This window comes from Rhinopithecus roxellana, chromosome 16 (assembly GCF_007565055.1).
Source record: "Rhinopithecus roxellana isolate Shanxi Qingling chromosome 16, ASM756505v1, whole genome shotgun sequence".
NCBI lineage: Eukaryota > Metazoa > Chordata > Mammalia > Primates > Cercopithecidae > Rhinopithecus > Rhinopithecus roxellana.
The window spans coordinates 115,834,058-115,853,610 of NC_044564.1; the positions used below are offsets into that span (position 1 = coordinate 115,834,058).

Consider the following 19,553-nt stretch of genomic DNA (forward strand, 5'->3'; position numbering starts at 1 on the left):
CTCTAATATATATCCAAAACCTTAGAAATGTACTTATTTTGGGGGGAGCTAAGCTATGAAGACACAAAGGCATAAGAATGGTACAACAGAATTTGGGGACTTGGGGAAAAGGGTGGGAGAGGGGTGAGGGATAAAAGACTGCACATTGGGTACCGTGTACACTAAAGACCTTATTCATGTAACCAAACACCACCTGTTCCCCAAAAACTTATTGAAGAAATAAATTTATATATATATATGAGATGTACTTGTTTTTTGGTCTAGCAATTTTAAAACAATCCTTCTGGAATTTGTTCTAGGGAAATAATTAAGAATGTGCACAAAGATTTAGTTACAGTGATGTTCATGACAGCGTTACTTATAAGAATAAAAAAAGTAGAAGCAATCTAAATGTGCCATATAGGTCATTGCTACAGTGAAATATGGTATAGCCATTAAAAATTGTGAGGAAAGATGGAAGGGAAAATGCTCATGATGTACGATGAGAACCACAATGGATGTACGTGTGCATTTTTCCTTCCGCTTTCAGGTCCAAGATGGCCGCTGGCATCAGACACTCTTCACCTTCCGGACCCAAGACCCCCAACAGCTGCCCATCGTCAGTGTGGACAACCTCCCTCCTGCCTCATCAGGGAAGCAGTACCGCCTGGAAGTTGGACCTGCGTGCTTCCTCTGACCTCTGACCTCTTGGCCCCTCTAGGCCTCATGGAGGAGGGAAGAGGAAGAGGCAAGGGGAGGGTACCGAGGGGCAGATAGCTCCAGGAGAGGCAGCTCCCCTGCCCAAGGGTCCTTGGGCAGACCCCAGCTGTTGTCTGCCCGGTAGAAGTGGGTGGGGGTAGGAGGGGATAGGGTATCCTTGGGAACAATGGATCCCAGCTTAGCCCCAAAGACCAACCAAAGAGCCAGCCAGAGCAAGCTGGACCTGCAACCCGCCTGAGCCCCATGGCCTCTCAGCTCTGCGGCCACCCCCTTCCCTCCCCAGCTTCCTGCCCAAAGAGCCCCACATTCAAGCCAACTTGAGGGAAGGGGGCATCTCGTCAGCTGGTCCCTGCTAGGGAGCTATTGATGTGCAATATTAGAAAGGAGACATGAAAAAAGGAGAAAAGGAAAGACAGAAGTATATATATATATTATTTAAACAAACAAAAAGAAGGTGCGTTACTATTTTTTTTTTCACCCGGGAAAGAAGTGAGAGGATGGGAAGGAGCAGCCAGGCGTGGGAAGCGGCGAGATCCTCGGGCTGGGGGTGCCCATGTTTGCTACCTCCCACTGTGAAATCGCTGGTGCTCGCAATTGTCTCTCATAGTGTATGTGATTTTTTTTTAAGGAAGAAAAAAAAACAACCCTATTTAAGATTCTGAAGGTGCTACCATTATTTTGCCACAGACTTTGAAGAAACTTTTGGATGTAGCGTATCATCTGCATCTTTCTCTCTCCTCCCAATGACAAAGTTTGGGGAATTTTTGAATTTTCTTAGCATCGCCCTTGTGCTCATCAGGTAATCTGCTAAGGAGGAAAAAAGAAAAGAAAAAAGGAAAAAAAAAAAAAAGCAAAAACAAAACAAAACAAAAAACCCTACCAGAAACCAGAAGTAGAGGGATTTACCTTATAACTTATGGACTTTGAAATGTCTGTCCTTTTAAGGCAGCAGGGAGGCCTGGGTGTGAAGCATGTTGGCTTGGCCCTTCACGGTCCTGGAGGGAGGTGAGGCTGGCCTTGGAAGGCGTGCCCTGGAGAGGTCTTGGGTGAAGACTTGACCGTGAAGAAACCAATCACAAAAGCGGCATTGGGTCAGGGCTAGCCTTGGAGGTGAAGCATCAACATGGAGCCGTCTCAGGAAGCCGCATCACCTCTTCCAAGGCCCTCACTTCCAGGAGCCTGTCCTTGCAAGATGCAATCATTGTTCCTGCTTTTTCATTGTCATTAAATTCTGTAGAAACCCATTGTCATTAGCTCCAAGTGTAAATTTGGGTCAAGGAGACAGAATAATAATGGGAATCTCGGAGTCTGACACCATAGTGACATTCAGCGTCCTCTGAATTGTGCTACATCAGCGAACAAGTCGGCGATTGAATTGGATTTTGAGGTTATTTTAACCTTGGAATTGAGGTTATTTAACCATGGAATTATTTTTATAGAAGGAGAAAATGTATGTGAAAGGCTCTGTTTGTGTATTTCTCTCCTAAAGTTGTGTCTCTTTGGGAATTGGATTTGATTTTTATTATTTAATACCTCACTCTGGCCCGTCCCCTCTCCCGTCCCCCCTTCTGTATCTTCGCCCCCCGCCCCAGCCTGGACGTTCTGCGTGGAAGTGCATGTTTGTAGCAGCTCGGGCCTCATCTCAGCGCTCGGATCCCTCCTGCCGCCAGAATCCACTGGCCTCTGTCTCATTCTTGGGTTTTCCTGCTGTCCTCGTTTACGTCTGTCCACATGTCAGTGTATTAAACCCCCAATGGGTTCCGTTTCTCCTTTTTCCCTCTGGATTTTAAATAAATATTTAAAACTGAGGCAATGGAATGACACACCTGTGGTCCTGTGCTGCTTCTCAAAGCTCGGGGGAGGTTTCTGGCTGGGCTGGGACAGGGACTGGGAGGAGATGCTCAGAGGATGCCATCCTTATGCTGTAACCAATACCACAAACTTGGTGGCTTCAAACAACACAGAACAGTCTCTCTCGCAGTTCTGGAGGCCAGAAATTCACAAAAGCAAGTGTTGGCAGGACCATGCTCCCTCCAAAGCCTCAAGGGGAGGATCTTTCCTTGTCTCTTCCCGCTTCTGGTAGCCCCAGTCATTCCTTGGTTTTTAGCTGCAGTACTTTGGTCTGTGCCTCTGTGGTCACATGTGTTCTGATGTGTCTCTCTGCTCCATCTTCTCTTTATGAGGACCCCAGTCATATTGGATTAGAGCCCACCCTCATGATCCCACCTTAACTTACTTTCATCTGCAGAGGGCTTATCTCCAAATGAGGTCACATTCACTGGTGCAGGGGGCTAGGACGTCAACATATCTTTTGAGGGGACACAATTCAACTCCTAACACACAGGGAGGAGGTACATTGAGGTTAACATGAGCAATTGGTTTTTATTATGATTGTGGTTAATTACACGTAACATAAAATTTGCCACTCCTGACGGTACATTCACAATGGTGTGCAACATCACCATGATCTAATTTCGTGTTATTTTCTTCACCCCAAAGGAAACCTGTACCAATTTTAGCAGTCACACCCTCCCCCAACCCCTGGAAAACCACCAGCCTGCTTTCTGTGTCCATGGCTCTTCCTGCTCCAGACATTTTATATTACATTGGTGCCAAAGTCATTGCAGTTTTTTGTCATTACTTCTAAATGGCAAAAACCGCAATGACTTTGGCACCAGCCTAATATAAGTGGAATCATACAGTATGTGGCCTTTTGTGACCTCGGCCTCTTTCACTCAGCTTGATGTTTTCAAGATTCATCTGTGTCGTAACGTGTATCAGTACGTCATTCTTTTTATGGTTGAATATACTCCACTGTATGGATAAACCACATTTTGTTTACCTACTCATAAGCTGATGGACATTTGAGCCAAATTGGTGGACATTTGGGCTGTTTCTACCTTTGCTATTATGAATAACGCTTCAAAAGGAGTGATCCCTGCCTGTCATATTCTTGAGAGGTCACAATAGTACCTGCCACTGAAGAAGTCAGTGGGTGTGAGTCTGGGAGATGGGGTTACCAGACTTAAAAAATAAAAATATAGGATGCCCAGATGAATTTGAATTTCAGATAAACAATGGCTACTTTTTAGTACAAGTATGCTCCATGCAATTTTGAGGATATGCTTATGCTAAAAATCTTTTTTATTTGTTGTTTATCTGAAATGTATACATATCTGAGTATCTTGGCCTGGTGCCCACCCTCCCATTTTACATAGAGGGAAACCGAAGCCCAAGGAAGGGCCCGTGATCACAGGTGAGGCCAAGGCAAAGCTGTGATTCAGGCCAGGCGCAGTGGCTCATGCCTGTAATCCCAGCACTTTGGGAATTGGAGGTGGGTGGATCACCTGAGGTCAGGAACTTGAGATCAGCCTGGCCAACATGGTGAAACCCTGTCTCTACTAAAAAAAAAAAAAATGCAAAAATTAGCCAGTTGTAGTGGCACACACCTGTAGTCTCAGTTACTTGAGGGGCTGAAACAGGAGAATTGCTTGAACCTGGGAGGCAGAGATTGCAGTGAGCCCAGACCGTGCCATTGCATCCAGCCTGGGGGAGGGAGCCAGACTCCATCTCAAAAAAAAAAAAAAAAAAAAAAAAAAAGGAGAAAGGCAAAGCTGTAATTCAAACCCATGACTGCTAACAGCACTGTTACATGCCTCAGACCCTAGAGCTAACAGACCTGAGAGCTCCTTTGAAATGAATTCTTGGCCTCACCCCAAACCTACTGAATCACAACTTCCAAGGATGGGATCAGCAATCTATTTTTCACAAGCCCCCTGTAGATTCTGGTGCATGCTAAAGTCCCAAGAACCACTGTACTGCACTGCTTCCTAAGGCTGGAAAATGGCTTCAAAAACTTGGGAAGCGGGGGCAATACGAATGTTCTTTTTATTTCTTTGCCTGACAATCAGAAATAGAGTCGAGCCAGAATGGCCCATTCCTGAGGTCTGGCATACATTGTCACCCCTAGCTGTTCAAGAATGCCTCCCATTTTGTAGATGGTAAAGTTGTCACTGCAATGTCTGTTTTCCCCCATAGAAAGCACTGTGAGAGGCCAGGCACGGTGGCTGATGCCTGTAATCCCGGCACTTTGGGAGGCTAAGGCAGGTGGATTGTCTGAGCTCAAGAGTTTGAGACCAGTCTGGGCAACACGGTGAAATCCCGTCTCTACTAAAATACAAAACATTAGCCGGACATGGCAGCGTGTGCCTGTAATCCCAGCTACTCAGGAAGCTGAGGCAGGAGAATTGCTTGAATCTGGGAGGCGGAGGTTGCAGTGAGCCGAGATTGTGCCTTTGCACTCCAGCCTGGGCAACAGAGTGAGACTCTGTCTCTAAATAAGTAAATAAATAAATAGCAAGCTCTGTGAGAGCAAGGAACACACCTTGTTCTCTGCTGCAGCTATGGAGTACTTTCAGTACTCAAACTTATTAAACAATTGCCTTCAGGAACTCTTATCTTTATTTCCTCCACATGAGTTTGTAGAGCACCTTCCCCATGCCCAGTTGTGTGTGGGCACTGGAGGTACAGGCATGGATCTGGCAGCATGTCTGAGTAGCTCTGAGTCCTGTGGATGCAGCTGGAGGGGTTGGGCTATGTGTGATTAGGGGCTTGGAGATGGGGAGGCCATGTGCCTGGGAAGTGACCCCCTGTATTAGGGCTCTCCAGAGAAACAGAACCAATAGGCTATATTAAGGGATTTATTATACAAAATTGGCTCATGCAATTATGGAAGCTGACAAACCTTAAGATTGGCTGCTGGCAGCCTTGAGACCCAGGAAAACCTGATGGTTCAGTTTGAGTCCAAAGGCCGGGAAAAAACCTGTCCCTGCTTGAAGGCAGTCAGGCAGAAGGAATTCACTCGTACTCAGCCTGTTTGTTCTATTCAGGCCCTCAATTGATTGGATGAAGCCCACCCACATTGGGAAGGGCCATCTGCTTTACTCAGTCTACCCCTGGGATTACCCAAATGTTAATCCCATCTAAAAACACCTTCACAGACACACCCCGAACAGTGTTTGGCCAAATATCTGGGCACCCTGTGGCCCAGTCAAGGTGATACATAAAATTAACCGTCACACTCCTCAAGCTGAGGAATAATAGAAGTGAGCCAGATGGGGAAGGGTACTTGGGGGAGAGGGAACAGTGCCTGCCAAGGCCCAGAGGTAAAGGTAGCCCTGTGCATTTGGGAATGGTAAGTAGTCCCATGCTACAGGAAAGGGTGAGGAGGCCTGTGGTATGGAGCTGGGAACATGACAAGTCACAGGTTTGCACAGATGAGCAGAGGTCTGAGTTGGCAAGTTGGGTTTGACTGCCATGGGGCCCTGGAGCAGAGCCATCCAGGAGGCAGCTGCCTGCGCTGTGAGGAAAGGAGAGAGGTCTGCACTACACTCAGAGCTCTGTGGGCATCAGCAGCATCTGCTAGGCCTGGAAGACATGGGTAGAGATTGAAAAAGCCAGCAAGAAGGGCCAGAGAGGGAAAGCAAGAGGAGCCATGTTAGAACTGTAATGCTCACGACTCTCGGCCTGGTCTCCAGTCCCAGGAGGGCCAGTGAGGATGCTGGAGCTGGGCCAGCTCATTCCCAGTAGGGGCAGATAGGAGGCTGTCGGGGACAGAAGGAAACTCTTCCTAAACTGCCAGTACCCGCAGTTCCCAATCTCCTGTTGCACAACTGAGTGTCAGCAAACAGCCAGGTGAACTTCCCAGGCTGGGCCAGCTCCAGGGGAAAGCCCAGGCCAGCCTGTGTTTGCCCTGTTCACAATGAATCAAACCCTAGCTATGGTCACAACCTATGATGGCCAGCAGACCAGGATTGAGACAGTGAAGAAAAGAAGAGCAAGAAAAGGAGAGGCTTGCAGGCAGATTCCAGTTCCTGACTGGGACATGGCCCATTCTTTCTCTCTAGGCCTCAGTTTCTGTCTCTCTGCAAAATGGGGCTGATATGCTCTGCCTTTCTTGCCAGCGACAAAAAGGACTATTGTTCAATAACAGTAGAGTGACCTGTATGAAATAGAATAATATCCAATTGCTTTTGGACCTGTAAAACCCAGTTTCATATGGTTCCATCCAGGAATAGCACCATTCAGAATAATAATGGCGACAACTTCTTGTGCACGAATGGCACACCAGGTGGCATGCTAGGTGCGATCTCGTGCATGTGATCCCGCGTTTTCATCTCATGCATAATCTTGTGGGACACATGTTGTAACCCTGGCTTTTCAGATGAGGAAATTGAAGTTCAAAGAGGTTGCTTAAGTTGCCCAAGATCACAAAACAGGATTTGAACTTGAGAAAACCTTTTTGGGGTCTTTCCCCAGACCAGACACAAAGTTCCCCAAGAGGACAATTTGTTCAGCCTACGTATATGTGGAAGCAGGTCACAAGTTGGTCTTACACAGACCTTGCTCTGGCCTTAATGAAGAAAGGTGGAATGTGACTTTTTCAGGAAATGAAGTGTTTCAAACAGGTGCATTTCCCCGATGCCCTCCAGCTCACCTGCTGTGTGACCTTTCCCACGCTGCCTCACCTCTCTGGGCCACTTCTTTCCTCATCTGTATAATGGGGGGGAATGTCCTATTTTCTTGAGCCTAGGATGGACATGTTTTCACGTTTTGATATCTTTAAAAGTGGGATGTAGCTTGCAATCACTGAAGTATACATGCAATGCAGGAGTCTTTCTTCCCTCCCGATCCCAGCTTGTCTGGGGGATGGTTAAACTGATGGCGATAGTTATTATAATCAGAAGACCCTTACAAGCAAATTTATTTTTATTTAACAAGCATTTTATGGGTGTGGTAGCTCACGCCTGTAAACCCAGCACTTTGGGGGGCTGAAGTGGGAGGATCCCTTGAGCCCAGGAGTTCGAGACGAGCCTGAGAAACATAGTGAGACCGCCCATCCCTACTAAAATATTTTAAAAACTTTAAAAAACCAAGCATTACAACTATGTACCAATTTAATCTTCATAACAACCCAGTGAAGTAGGTACCACTATTATTCCCGTTTTACAGGTAGCGATACTGAGGCGCAGAGAAGTTCAGCAACTTGCGTTTCACCACCAGCCTGTACTGCCTGCCCTGAGGTCTTTTTTCTCTCTTCCGTTCCTGCCTAAATTCTCTTGACATTCCTCCAGGGCCAGTTGGAGGATAAGGCCAGACAAGCGAGAAAGGACTACTTAAAGCCTCGGTCTTTAGAGGCATTCAAGCATATCTGAAATGTTAGGAGATGGAGAAAATTGTACTGTGGTAGGGTAGGTGCTGGATGAGCTTGGAGGAATTTCTTGGATAGTCTCGGGTGGAGAGTGAGATCCCCAAGGGGCAGCCTGAGGGACAGTGAGGATGCTGAAGACCACTGACTCCCGCAGAGGAGAGGCACTCAGAAGCGCCTCTACATTGCATTCACAGTTCTCAGCTCTGCTTTGGAAGGCAGTAGATCTCCTTATTCACCTTCCCCTGCACAGGCTGCACCTGGAATTTCTACGCTCAAGCAGATGGAGACCCCAGACCATTGGCCTAAATGCCTGAATGTTATAAATCAAAAGTATTTTAAATGACACTGCCATTCTTATATTTAAGTTTTAGAAATTTAATTAATTAATTACATTGTATCCAAAAGATTTGTACAACTAAAAATTATTCATGAGGCTAGCATGCAGCCTCTAAATGCCCATGTCAAGAACCAGATTCGATTGGCCGGACGCAGTGACTCACACCTGTAATCCCAACACTTTGGGAGGTTGAGGTGGGCGGATCATTTGAGGTCAGGAGTTTGAGACGAACGTGGCCAACATGATGAAACCCCGTCTCTATTAAAAATATAAAAATTAGCCAGGCGTGTTTGTGGGTGCCTGTAATCCCAGTTATTCGGGAGTCTGAGGCAGGAGAATTGCTTGAACATAGGAGATGGAGGTTGCAGTGAGCCAAGATTGTGCCACTGCACGCCAGCCTTGGGTGACAGAGCCAGACCCTGTCTCAAAAAAATAAAAATAAAAATAACTAGATTCAGGCTGTATGTGGACACCACACATTTAGGAGTAATAATGATGCAATATCAGACACACACATTTAGGAGTAATAATGATGCAATATTGCCAAATGTTTCACAGCAACCATGTACAACTGTTGCAAGTAGTGTTTATTTCTAACTCAGGAGGCTCTCTCTAACCACACATTGCAAGAAAATAGACTTTCAGTGTTTCTGGCAAAACAAGAGTTTTTGTTGACATTTATGCAGAAAGAGAAGAGTTAAAATGTTAATTTGTCTTTTTTCTTACCTCTAAGTTCAAGTTCGCTCAAATCCTCTGTTGAAGCAGTGTCTGTCTCCTATGTCTGCGGTGGCATCATCCGCGAAGCATGAGGACACTTGACCTATTGTTTTCAGAGTCGAGTGCCACATGTAGAGATTGTTTCCTGGGACCTGAACAGTGCTGGTTGTGAAACAGAATGACTAGTGATATGGATCCCACTGTGCCAGTACCAGGCACCAGATCCTAAAAGACAGAGGTGCTTATCTGTTATTTAATAAACTGCTGTGTGTGTGTGGGTGTGCGGGTGGGTGTGATATGTGGGGCCCTCTAAATCCCTGGGCCTCAGTAGTCCAGGTCTAATGGTGGTGCTCTCCCCACACAATGCTCAGCTTCTCCTCAAAATACATGGTATCTGGGCTGGGCGCGGTGGCTTACGTCTGTAATCCCAGCACTTTGGAATGTTGAGGCGGGTGGATCACTTGAGGTCAGGAGTTCAAGATCAGCCTGGCCAACATGGCGATACCCTGTCCCTACCAAAAATGCAAAAAAAAAAAAAAATTAGCCAAGTGTGGTGGTGACACCTGTAATCCCAGCTACTCAGGAGTCTGCATAGGAGAACTGCTGGAACTCGGGAGGCGGAGGCTGCAGTGAACTGAGATCGTGCCACTGCACTCCAGCCTGGGTGATAGAGTGAGACCTTGTCTTAGATAGATAGATGGATGGATAGATAGATAGATAGATAGATAGATAGATAGATAGATAGATATATGATAGATCGATAGATGGATGATAGAATAGATAGATGATATAGATAGATAGATAGATAGATGATAGAGATAGATAGATAGATGATAGATCGATAGATGGATGATAGAATAGATAGATAGATGTTAGAGATAGATAGATCGATGATAGAGATAGATAGATGATAGATAAATAGATGATAGAGATAGATAGATGATAGATATAGAGATAGATAGATGATAGATAGAGATTGATAGATAATAGAGATAGATGATAGATACATAGAGAGATAGATAGATATATAGATAGATAATAGAGAGAGAGAGAGAGAGAGAGAGAGAGAGCGATAGATAGATAGTATCTGGAGTTGGTCCCCATCCTCTCACCCCTGGACCACTGCATCAGCTCCAACTGGTTTCTCAGTTTTACTCTCCTATCCTTGCCCTCCCCATTCTTCCCATTCAGACAGATCGATCTTTCTAAAGAACCAATCTGGTTATGTCTTTCCAACCCCTTTTAAAATCTTTCCATTTCTCTCCAACACTTCCTAAGTCTAGCGAACCCCTTAGCCTGGCTTTCATGCCCTGCAGGCTCCGTCTCCTGCCAACTTCTTCAACATAAAGTCTGGCCACTCCGACCTATCACACGCTCCAGCTGCACAGACATTCCAGCTCCCTGATCCACCCACTCTCTCACCTGCTCTCTTCCCTCTTGGTAACTCCAATCATTGTTTCAAGTCTCAAATTAGAGCAATGAAAATTCAAAAAATAAACCAAGCTGGCAAAAACACAAAAAAGAAAGGAAAAAAAAGGGACATTTCTGTTCTGATGAGGATGGGGATAAGGAGACTCACTTGTGCATTGCCAAATTGACATTCAAAATCCTTAGTGCTTTTGGATTTGTCATGTTTGAGAGGAGGGTTTTTAAAACATCGGCTTTCTTGAGGTTGAATAAATAAAAGAAAATGCACACATTTTAGGTTTGCAGTTTTTACAACTATATGTGCGTATATAATGACCACCACGATGACAACCTGGATCACTGTCATCCACTTCAGTGTTCTTTCATACCCTTTGCAGTCAAATTGCCCTCTTTTGCCCTTGGCAACCACTGATCTGATTTCTAAAATTATAGATTTGTTTGGGCTGTTCTAGAACAGAACGGTACAGTATATAAGCTCCTTTATATCTGGCTTCTTTTGTTCAGCATAGTGTTTTTGAGATTCATCCATGGTGTTATATGTATCAGTAGTTTAACTATTTTTATTGTTAAGCAATATTCCTTTGTAAGAAAATGCCACATTTTTATTTACCATTTTCCTGTTGATGGGCATTTGGATTGTTTCTTTCTTTCTTTCTTTTTTTTTTTGAAGACAGAGTCTTGCTCTGTCACCAGGCTGGTGTGCAATGGCGCGATCTTGGCTCACTGCAACCTCTGCCTCCCAGGTTCAAGTGATTCTCCTGCCTCAGCCTCCCGAGTAGCTGGGACTACAGGTGCGTGCCCCCACGCCCAGCTAATTTTTGTATTTTTAGTAGAGATGGAGTTTCTCCATGTTGGCCAGGCTGGTCTCAATCTCTTGACCTCGTGATCCACCCACCTCAGCCTCCCAAAGAGCTGGAATTACAGGCGTGAGCCATGGCGCCCCGCCCTTGGATTATTTCTAATTTTGGCTATTTTGAGCAATGCTGTTGTGAACATTATTATGTAAAACTTTGTGCATAGGACATGGTTTCCTTTCCCTCGGATAGTATGGTAATTTTAAAAGGGAAATTGGTTGCTCTCTGACACTTATCATCAGAGGAAAAATGACAATATGAAATACTGTTAGATAGGCTGGGAGTCGTGGCTCACTCCCAGCACTTTGGGAGGCTGAGGCAGGAGGATCACTTGAGGCCAGAAGTTCAAGACCAGTCTGGGCAACATAGCGAGACTCTGTCTCTACAGTATTTTTTTAAATTTAATTAGCCAAGTGTGGTGGTGCGTGCCTGTAGTCCTCGCTACTCCAGAGGCTAAGGTGGGAGGATTGCTTGAGCCCAGGAGTTTGAGGCTGCAGTTGAGCTATGATTCACACCACTGCACTCCAACTTGGAGAATCTGAAAAAAAAAAAAGTGCCGTAGACATAAAGGACGTGACTAAGTAGGTTAGAATATAGTAAGTGGGCCAGGCACAGTGGCTCACGCCTGTAATCCCAGTACTCTGGGAGGCCGAGGTGGGCAGATCGCTTAAGCTTAGGAGTTTGAGACCAGCCTGTGCAACATGATGAGACTCCATCTCTACAAAAGTACAAAAAATTAGCCGGGTGTGGTGGCACACACCTGTGGTCCCAGCTACTCAGGAGGCTGAGCTGGGAGGATCTCTTTTTTTTTTTTTTTTGAGACGGAGTCTCGCTCTGTTGCCCAGGCTGGAGTGCAGTGGCTGGATCTCAGCTCACTGCAAGCTCCGCTTCCCGCGCCCGGCCTGGGAGGATCTCTTGAGCCCGGGAGGCAGAGGTTGCAGTGAGCCAAGATCCCACCACTATACTCCAGCCTGGGCGACAGAGTGAGATGCCATTTCAGAACAAAAACAAAAACAAAAAAGAATAGAGTAAGTGAATGAAAAGTTATGCATCCATTACACTTTTATTTATTTATTTATTTTTGAGACAGGGTCTCTTACTCCGTCATACAGGCTGGACTGTAGCAGCAAAATCGCAGCTCACTACAGCTTTGAACTCCTGGGCTCAAGCAATCCTTCAGCCTCAGACTCCAGAGTAGCTGGGCTTGCAGGCACATGGCACCAGATCTGGCTAATTTTTAAATATTTTTGTGTAAAGATACAGTCTCACTGTGTTGCCCAGGCTAGTCTTGAACTCCAGGCCTCAGATGATTCTGCCATCTTGGTCCCATTAAGCTTTTAACTACAAACTACACTGAAATACGAAGAAGTATTCAGAAGGACATGAATAAGAATGCAAAATTATAATCACATCATAAAAATACTTTCTGAGTAATCCCAGTACTTTGTGAGGCCGAGGCGGGTGTATCACCTGAGGTCAGGAGTTCAAGACCAGCCTGGCCAACATGGCCAAATCCCATCTCTACTAAAAATAACAACAACAAAAAAAGATTAGCTAGGTGTTGTGGAGGGTGCCAGTAATACAAGCGACTCAGGAGGCTGAGGCAGGAGAATCACTTGAACCCAGGAGGCAGAGGTTGCAGTGAGCTGAGATCAAGCCATCGCACTCCAGCCTGGGGAACAAGAGTGAAACTCTGTATTAAAAAAAAAAAAAAAAAAAAAGAATACTTTCTGAAAGTGTTTATTCATACAAATAAAGACTTGACCCATGAGGTAGGAATGCAAATGGGCCATGGAATCACCCATTCCACAGTATATACCAAGTGTCCTTGAAGTGTGGGCACTGCTCTAGGATCAGGGGCGTATTGGTGAAAGAGAAGCAAGCTGCCTGCTCACATGGCAAGGAATGGGAGAAAACAGGGAGATAATTTCCTGTTGAGTAGTATATTTACTGGAAATAGACATTCGACTTGCATGTCCCTTTTCGGAAATGTGCCTGTGTCCCGGGCTGGGTTGGGGCCCCACTGAACTTTGGCTCTGACACAGCTGTTGCCACACTCAGTGGAACTGAAGCCATGTTTGACTTCATCCGGCATCCCTCACCCCAACTCTCCCCACCACAACGCACGTCCCATGCCAGCCTGGGGACTCTCAAAGGTAGCTCCATCATTAGGTTTGTGGCTGAGTCGCACTAAAGTAAGTCTTGGCACTCAGAGGGATAGGAATTGAATGAAGACGTGAGATTACTGGTGGGAGGCCTCTCCATGGAAATCTGTGGACTCACAAGTTTACTAATGTTGCCGCAGCCCCGCACCCACCTTGGCCTTGGGCAGCCATACTCTAGGGTTTTGTAACCTCTCCATGTCAGGAACTCAAATTAGACCTGGGTTTGGAGGCAGTACCCTCAGCTGGCCTTTGGTGGAAGGTTTTTGTGCAAGGCATTTCCGAATGCTGGCAGGATTGTGTCACAGACACAAAGCAAACTTTTGCTGGGCTCCAGGTGACCGCCCACAGTTTATTATAAAGGTGACTACACCCTGCAGCCACCAGCACTGCCTGGCTCCAGGTGTCTCCTGATCTCAGTATGGCGCTGTCCTGGGTTCTTACAGTCCTGAGCTTCCTACCTCTGCTGGAAGCCCAGATTCCATTGTGTGCCAACCTAGTACCGGTGCCCATCACCAATGCCACCCTGGACCGGGTGAGTGCCTGGGCTAGCCCTGCCCTGAGCATATGGGCAGCTACCTCCCTTCTCTGGGCTTCCCTTTCCCTGCTGGCTGTGGTCGGCCCCCCGCTCCTGGCTCTGCCCTTTTCTCTTCTGGGTCCCTGGGTGAAATTCTCACCAGCCCAGGGGACTCTGGAGGCACCCCCTGACTGCCTCCAAACTCAGAAGCCTCACTGCAGAGTCCTTCACAGAGTACGGTTCTGTGCTGGGGCTGGAGGGGCTGCCTGGGGGACAATGACTGATCCTCGGGGAGAGCTCCTGCATGTCCACTGCCCATCAGGAGCCTCATTGCCCCATTTGCAAAATCAGGGAGAGATCTACCTGAGTCTCTTCCCAGTTGACAGTCAAAGATTCAGCATCAAGCCCCCATCACCAGCTTCCACCTTGTCCCCAGATCTCTGGCAAGTGGTTTTATATTGCATCAGCCTTTCGAAATGAGGAGTACAATAAGTCGGTTCACGAGATCCAAGCAGCCTTCTTTTACTTTACCCCCAACAAGACAGAGGACACGATCTTTCTCAGACAGTACCAGACCCGGTGAGAGCCCCCATTCCAACGCACCCCCATCTCAGCTTTTGGCCGGAAGACCCTCCTCATGGCCTTGGCCTTCCAAGAGGGTGGAACCGGGAGGGCTAGCTTTAATCTCCACCAGACTTTTGCTACTGGACTGTGATGGGCGATTGGCCACTTCTCAATAATCTTCCTGTTTTCCTCCTGCCTTCTGTTTGGCTTTAGACAGAACCAGTGCATCTATAACTCCAGCTACCTGAATGTCCAGCGGGAAAATGGGACCATCTCCAAATATGGTGAGGGCCAGTCCTCAGGCAGGAGGGTTCACCATGGGAACAGGACAGGCCAGCATAAGGTGGGGGCTGGATATAGAGCCCTGGAGGCTTTGGGCACAGAGAAATAACCACTAACATTTTTGAGCTCTTACAACGTTCTCAGAGACAACTCTAACAGGACAGTACCAGAATCAGACGAGGAAACAGAAGAACAGAGACCTCAAATAGTTTCCCAGAGGTCACACAGCTTATAATTAGAACTAGAATTGGAACTCCAGGCTGGCTTCAGACCTGCCTCTCCCTCATGCCCTCTTTAAGATCCTTTGGAAACCAAGGGTGGAAGCCTGTATATTGGAGAGGTGGTGCCTTCAACTATGTCCCCCATCACCACAGAGATGGCGCATAGCAGGGAGCTGATGGAGCTGAACTGACACCATTTAGCAGCCCAAGCCTCCTCTCTGGGCCTCATTTTCCTCATCTGTAAAATGGGGAGAAAGGCCCTGACAGCCATGGTCTGTGTGAGGCTCCTGAGATCCCATGTACAAAAAGTGCTTGGCGTGGAGCCGGGCATGCAGCATGGACTGGGCACACGGTGGCCCAAAGAAGCCCCAGGCCTTCACTGATGGGCTGCGTGGTCCTGGACACACCTAGACACCTCACCTGTAAGATGGGCACCATTGTGCCATCCCATGTTCTCACCCAGAGGCTCCTTTTCCCTTCCAGAGGGAGGCCAAGAGCATTTCGCTCACCTGCTGATCCTCAGGGACATGAAGACCTTCATGCTGGCTTTCAAAGTGAACGATGAGAAGAACTGGGGGGTGTCTGTCTATGGTAGGCATGCTTAGCAGCCCCAAGCTCATGCCCCACTCAGGCCTCACCCCCCATTCACCCACCCCTGGGGCTCGGCCCCCAGAACCCCAGCCCTCCCTGGCCTCTCGCCCAGACCCCATCACGTCCCCAGTCAGTCTCCTTGCTCCCCCTGCAGCTGAAAAGCCAGAGACGACCGAGGAGCAACTGGGTGAGTTCTACGAAGCTCTCGACTGCTTGCGCATTCCCAGGTCAGACGTCGTGTACACCGATCAGAAAAAGGTAAACGCAAGGGATTGGGCAGTGCCCGCCTTGTCCATGGCCCAACTTGGGCCACCCTAGAGGCCCAGAGTGGGAGAACTGTCAGGCAAGGCTGCACAGCTACACAGATCTTCTGCTTTTAGGCAGCTGCCTCACTGTAGGGACAGCTGAGCTCTACCGAGGCCCAGGGGTGGTGGATGAGAGCCCAGGAGGGAGAAGTCCCTGTGAAACCAGGGAGGACCTGAAAGCTAACAGGAGGGAACAGCGTGAGCCAAGGGTTTGGGGGATTGACAGCTGGAGGGGATGCAATGCGGGGAGTTACCACCTACAAAAGCCTCCCAAACCCCCGGCTTTCATCTCACTTCCGCTCCCTGCTCATTTTTAATACCCGTGCAGTGGGGAATTGATACTGTGATTTTCAGTGTCACCCACACTGCAGCATGGCCACAGTCACCATCCCGATTTTTGCTCCAAATGAGAATTACTGTATCGTGAGCTCCTTAACACTTTTCTTTAAACCTGTGTTCGGAAGACTTGCCCTGGTGTGGCCCCATGCCCTAATATCTGTGAAGTCACAGCGCCGATGAGCTCGTTCCCATTTTTAAAATACATACATGCAGTATTTTCATGACTATTCAAAGAAAAACAATTCCATCCATTTGCCACCAGAGATGACCACCAGTGGTGTGAACTAGCGCCCCAGCCCCAGCCCCAGGATCCTGGGAGAGGGCATATGAACACAACCACTGCAGTCAGCTCACCTGATGCACAGCCTGGTTCCCGCACTGTCCGGCTAGGGAGCCTCGAATGGGTCCCACGGCCATCCTGAGCCTCAATTACATCATCTGCATAGTAGTAGTGGTGGTGAGGAATTCAGGAGCTGCAGCATAAGGGCCCGGCAGGTCCTAAGTGCTCAGTAAATGCCTGTGGTTCTTAAGGGTCTGAGCTGCCATTTTAGAGGCAAATAAGCTGAGGCTCAGAGACAGAAAACGACTTGCCAAAGATCACCCAGCTTGGAAGTGGCAGTGCCAGGGTTGGAGCCCTGGTTGAACTGGTTCCACAGGCCAGAGCTCATTCTGCCCTCTCCCTGGAAGACCTCCCATCCTTTCCCTATCTCTCTGCTTCCCTCTCACCCCAACTGCCCGCTGCCTTCTAGGATAAGTGTGAGCCACTGGAGAGGCAGCACGAGAAGGAGAAGAAACAGGAGGAGGGGGAGAGGCAGCACGAGAAGAAGAAACAAGAGGAGGGGGAATCCTAGAAGGACACAGCCTTGGATCAGGACAGAGACTTTGGGGCCATCCTGCCCCTCCAACCCGACACGTGTACCTCAGCTTTTTCCCTCATTTGCATCAATAAAGCTTCTGTGTTTGGAACAGCTAGGTTGTTAGTCATTTCTTCATTCATTAATTCTGAAGCCTGCCCTTAGTTGAACCCTGGCCGGGCACTGGATAAGACACTGTCCCTGGTGGGAAGAGCCTCACATGTGCCAGGATGGATGATGACAGGCACCGAGTGCTGTGGGAGCCCGGCACCTTGGGAAGATGCTGTCTTCTGCAGAAGTCTGGGAAGGCCTCCTGGAAGGGGCATCTGAACCAATTGAGAAAGATGAGGAGCATAACACAACCTGCTGTTCCTGTGTACAATGTGTGATGATCAAATCAGGGTCATGAACATTTCATTTCCACCACCTCAAACGTTTACCATTTCTTTGTGTTGGGAACATTCAATATCACACAGTTCCCCATAAATATGTACATTATGTGTCCATTTAAAATAATACAAGCAAACAAATGTGAATTTCTAAACTGAGACTAGGGTAAGGCCTTCCTCCTAATAGCAAGATTGTAATAAAACTTCAACTACTCATTTAAAAAAAACGCTTTCTGTTTCTGCTGCAAGCAAGGAAATGAGAGGATGCATTTGAGTAACCTTGAGGCAGAAGACCCAGAACAGGAGTGGAGGTGTGAAATGGTTTGGCTCTGTGTCCCCACCCAAATCTCACACGGAATTTTCAGCCCCATGTGTTGGAGGTGGGTCCTGGTGGGAGGTGATTACATCATGGGAGTGGTTTCTAATGGTTTAGCCCCATCCCCTGAGTGCTGTTTCTCACGAGATCTGGTTGTTGAAAAGTGTGTAGCACCTCCCACTTTGCTCTCTCTCTCCTGCTGTCTTGTGAAAAAGAAACTTGCTTCCTCTTTGCCTTCCACCATGATTGTAAATTTCCTGAGGCCTCCCAGCCATGCTTCCTGTTAAGCCTGCAGAACTGTGAGTCAATTAAGCCTCTTTTTTTCATAAACTACCAAGTCTCAGGTATTTCTTTATAGCAATGTGAGAACAGACTAATACAAGGTGGATCAGGTGGGGAGAGTTCAGGCATGTGGTGCCAATCACAAGGACCTTATTCCAGTATTACCATGGCCATATGGGGAGGCACGTTGGGGGTCAAGGCTGCAGGCAGGAAGGCCTGAGTGAAGGCTGCTGTCGGCATCCATGCAAGAGGTAGTTGCCTGGGCCAGGGAAGGGCTGGGGTGATGCAGAGGGCTTGGGGCCCAGGCCAGAGGGGCTGGGTGTCTCCATGGACGTGTCCTCAGGGTGCTCACCTGGGAGACACAGAAGAAGGAGACAACACATAAGGGTGAGGCTGGTCCCTGGAAATCAGCTGACATCTTGCAAATATGGAGCCCTGAGGTGGAGCCAAGCCAGAGGCATGGCCCACTCAGGGGCACAAGCCTCGAAGGGCCGGCCTCACCCAGACCTGGGTGCTCGTGATTGACAGCCTCTTGTTACATGAGGGAAGCAGCACCCCTCCTGTGGCAGAAAAATTGGGCCTGAGTTGTTTGAGCAATTCCATGTGTGCAGCTGTCTACACCATCCCGGATGACAGGACCATGAGCCTGAGTCCCTGATGCCCCGGGATCTAGTCCTGTGTCCTCAGGCACCACTCCCCTTTGTACCTCCTGTCCTAACAGCCAAGCTCCACAGGGCCAAGACTACGGCACCCTTTGCTCAGCACTCGAACCACTGCTGTGCCCACAGCATGGAGGCTGGGGACACCGACCTGATGTCCTCAGAAGGCAACGGGAGAGAACAGCCTCTGGGGCCCCACAATGGCCTGGAACTGAAGGCTCAACACCTACAAGAAGTTTTTCCATTTCAGTGTTACCATCTCAGTGAGACACCATTTTAAACCTTACTGAGGAGGATCCGCTGAAAATTAAAACAGAAATGAGTCGTGGTGGGCAGGGCAGGGAGAAGCAAGGGAGATGAGAAGTGGGGACTGTTTGGATGAACGGAGGCAAGATGGTGCATTTCCGGGTTCTTCATCCCCCCAACTTTTCCCGTGCGCGCGAAAATGCAGCCGGCGACCCGGGAAGGTGCAGACCAACTAGGCATGCGCCAGGTGATGTCAATCTGAAGAGACCAAGATTTACCTGGTTGCACCTGCAGAACGCCCCCTGACACGCCCGTGCCCTGCCTATTGCCCTCCCACTCCTAGAAAAGCGGCTCCGGACGAACGCCACGCACGGACTTCCCAGCTTCCCCACTGCGGTCGGGACTGTCGGAACTCCGTCCGAGAGCTCCACGGGCGACTCTGTGGGCCTCATTTGCCGGAGGCTGACAGACCTCTCCCTACACACCTTCTTCCCTTGAAGCTAGGTGACCAAAATAAATTTGCAGTTTTGCTCCTACACTTGCCTACTCGCTGGTTCTTTTGTGCCCACTCTGGTGGTCTT

The 19,553-nt window shown here is 48.1% G+C and overlaps 2 protein-coding genes across 4 annotated transcripts in view; both read left to right on the plus strand.

Moving 5' to 3' along the window:
* Positions 1–2,522, plus strand: part of COL27A1 (collagen type XXVII alpha 1 chain) — a 159,753-nt gene extending 157,231 nt beyond the window's left edge. For all 3 annotated transcript variants that reach the window (XM_030920179.1, XM_030920181.1, XM_030920180.1), the window contains one exon: positions 530–2,522. In XM_030920179.1, the coding sequence (XP_030776039.1) occupies positions 530–676 (147 nt within the window). In that variant the 3' untranslated portion in view covers positions 677–2,522. The remainder of the gene's footprint in view (positions 1–529) is intronic.
* An 11,097-nt stretch (positions 2,523–13,619) lies between these two features.
* Positions 13,620–17,196, plus strand: ORM1 (orosomucoid 1). The gene is made up of 6 exons (XM_010370491.1): positions 13,620–13,942; positions 14,361–14,503; positions 14,702–14,772; positions 15,475–15,582; positions 15,737–15,840; positions 16,976–17,196. Exons 1-6 carry the CDS (start codon positions 13,829–13,831, stop codon positions 17,075–17,077), a joined length of 642 nt encoding a protein of 213 aa, XP_010368793.1. The 5' UTR covers positions 13,620–13,828; the 3' UTR covers positions 17,078–17,196.
* Positions 17,197–19,553: the final 2,357 nt, after the last annotated feature.

What these genes read in the sequence shown, in the direction of transcription:
- ORM1 (XM_010370491.1), top strand. Translation starts at nt 13,829, where the DNA reads ATGGCGCTGTCCTGGGTTCTTACAGTCCTGAGCTTCCTACCTCTGCTG. An exon ending in CCAATGCCACCCTGGACCGG is followed by an intron (nt 13,943 to 14,360) that starts GTGAGTGCCTGG and finishes CCTTGTCCCCAG; the next exon opens with ATCTCTGGCAAGTGGTTTTA. An exon ending in CTGGGGGGTGTCTGTCTATG is followed by an intron (nt 15,583 to 15,736) that starts GTAGGCATGCTT and finishes CTCCCCCTGCAG; the next exon opens with CTGAAAAGCCAGAGACGACC.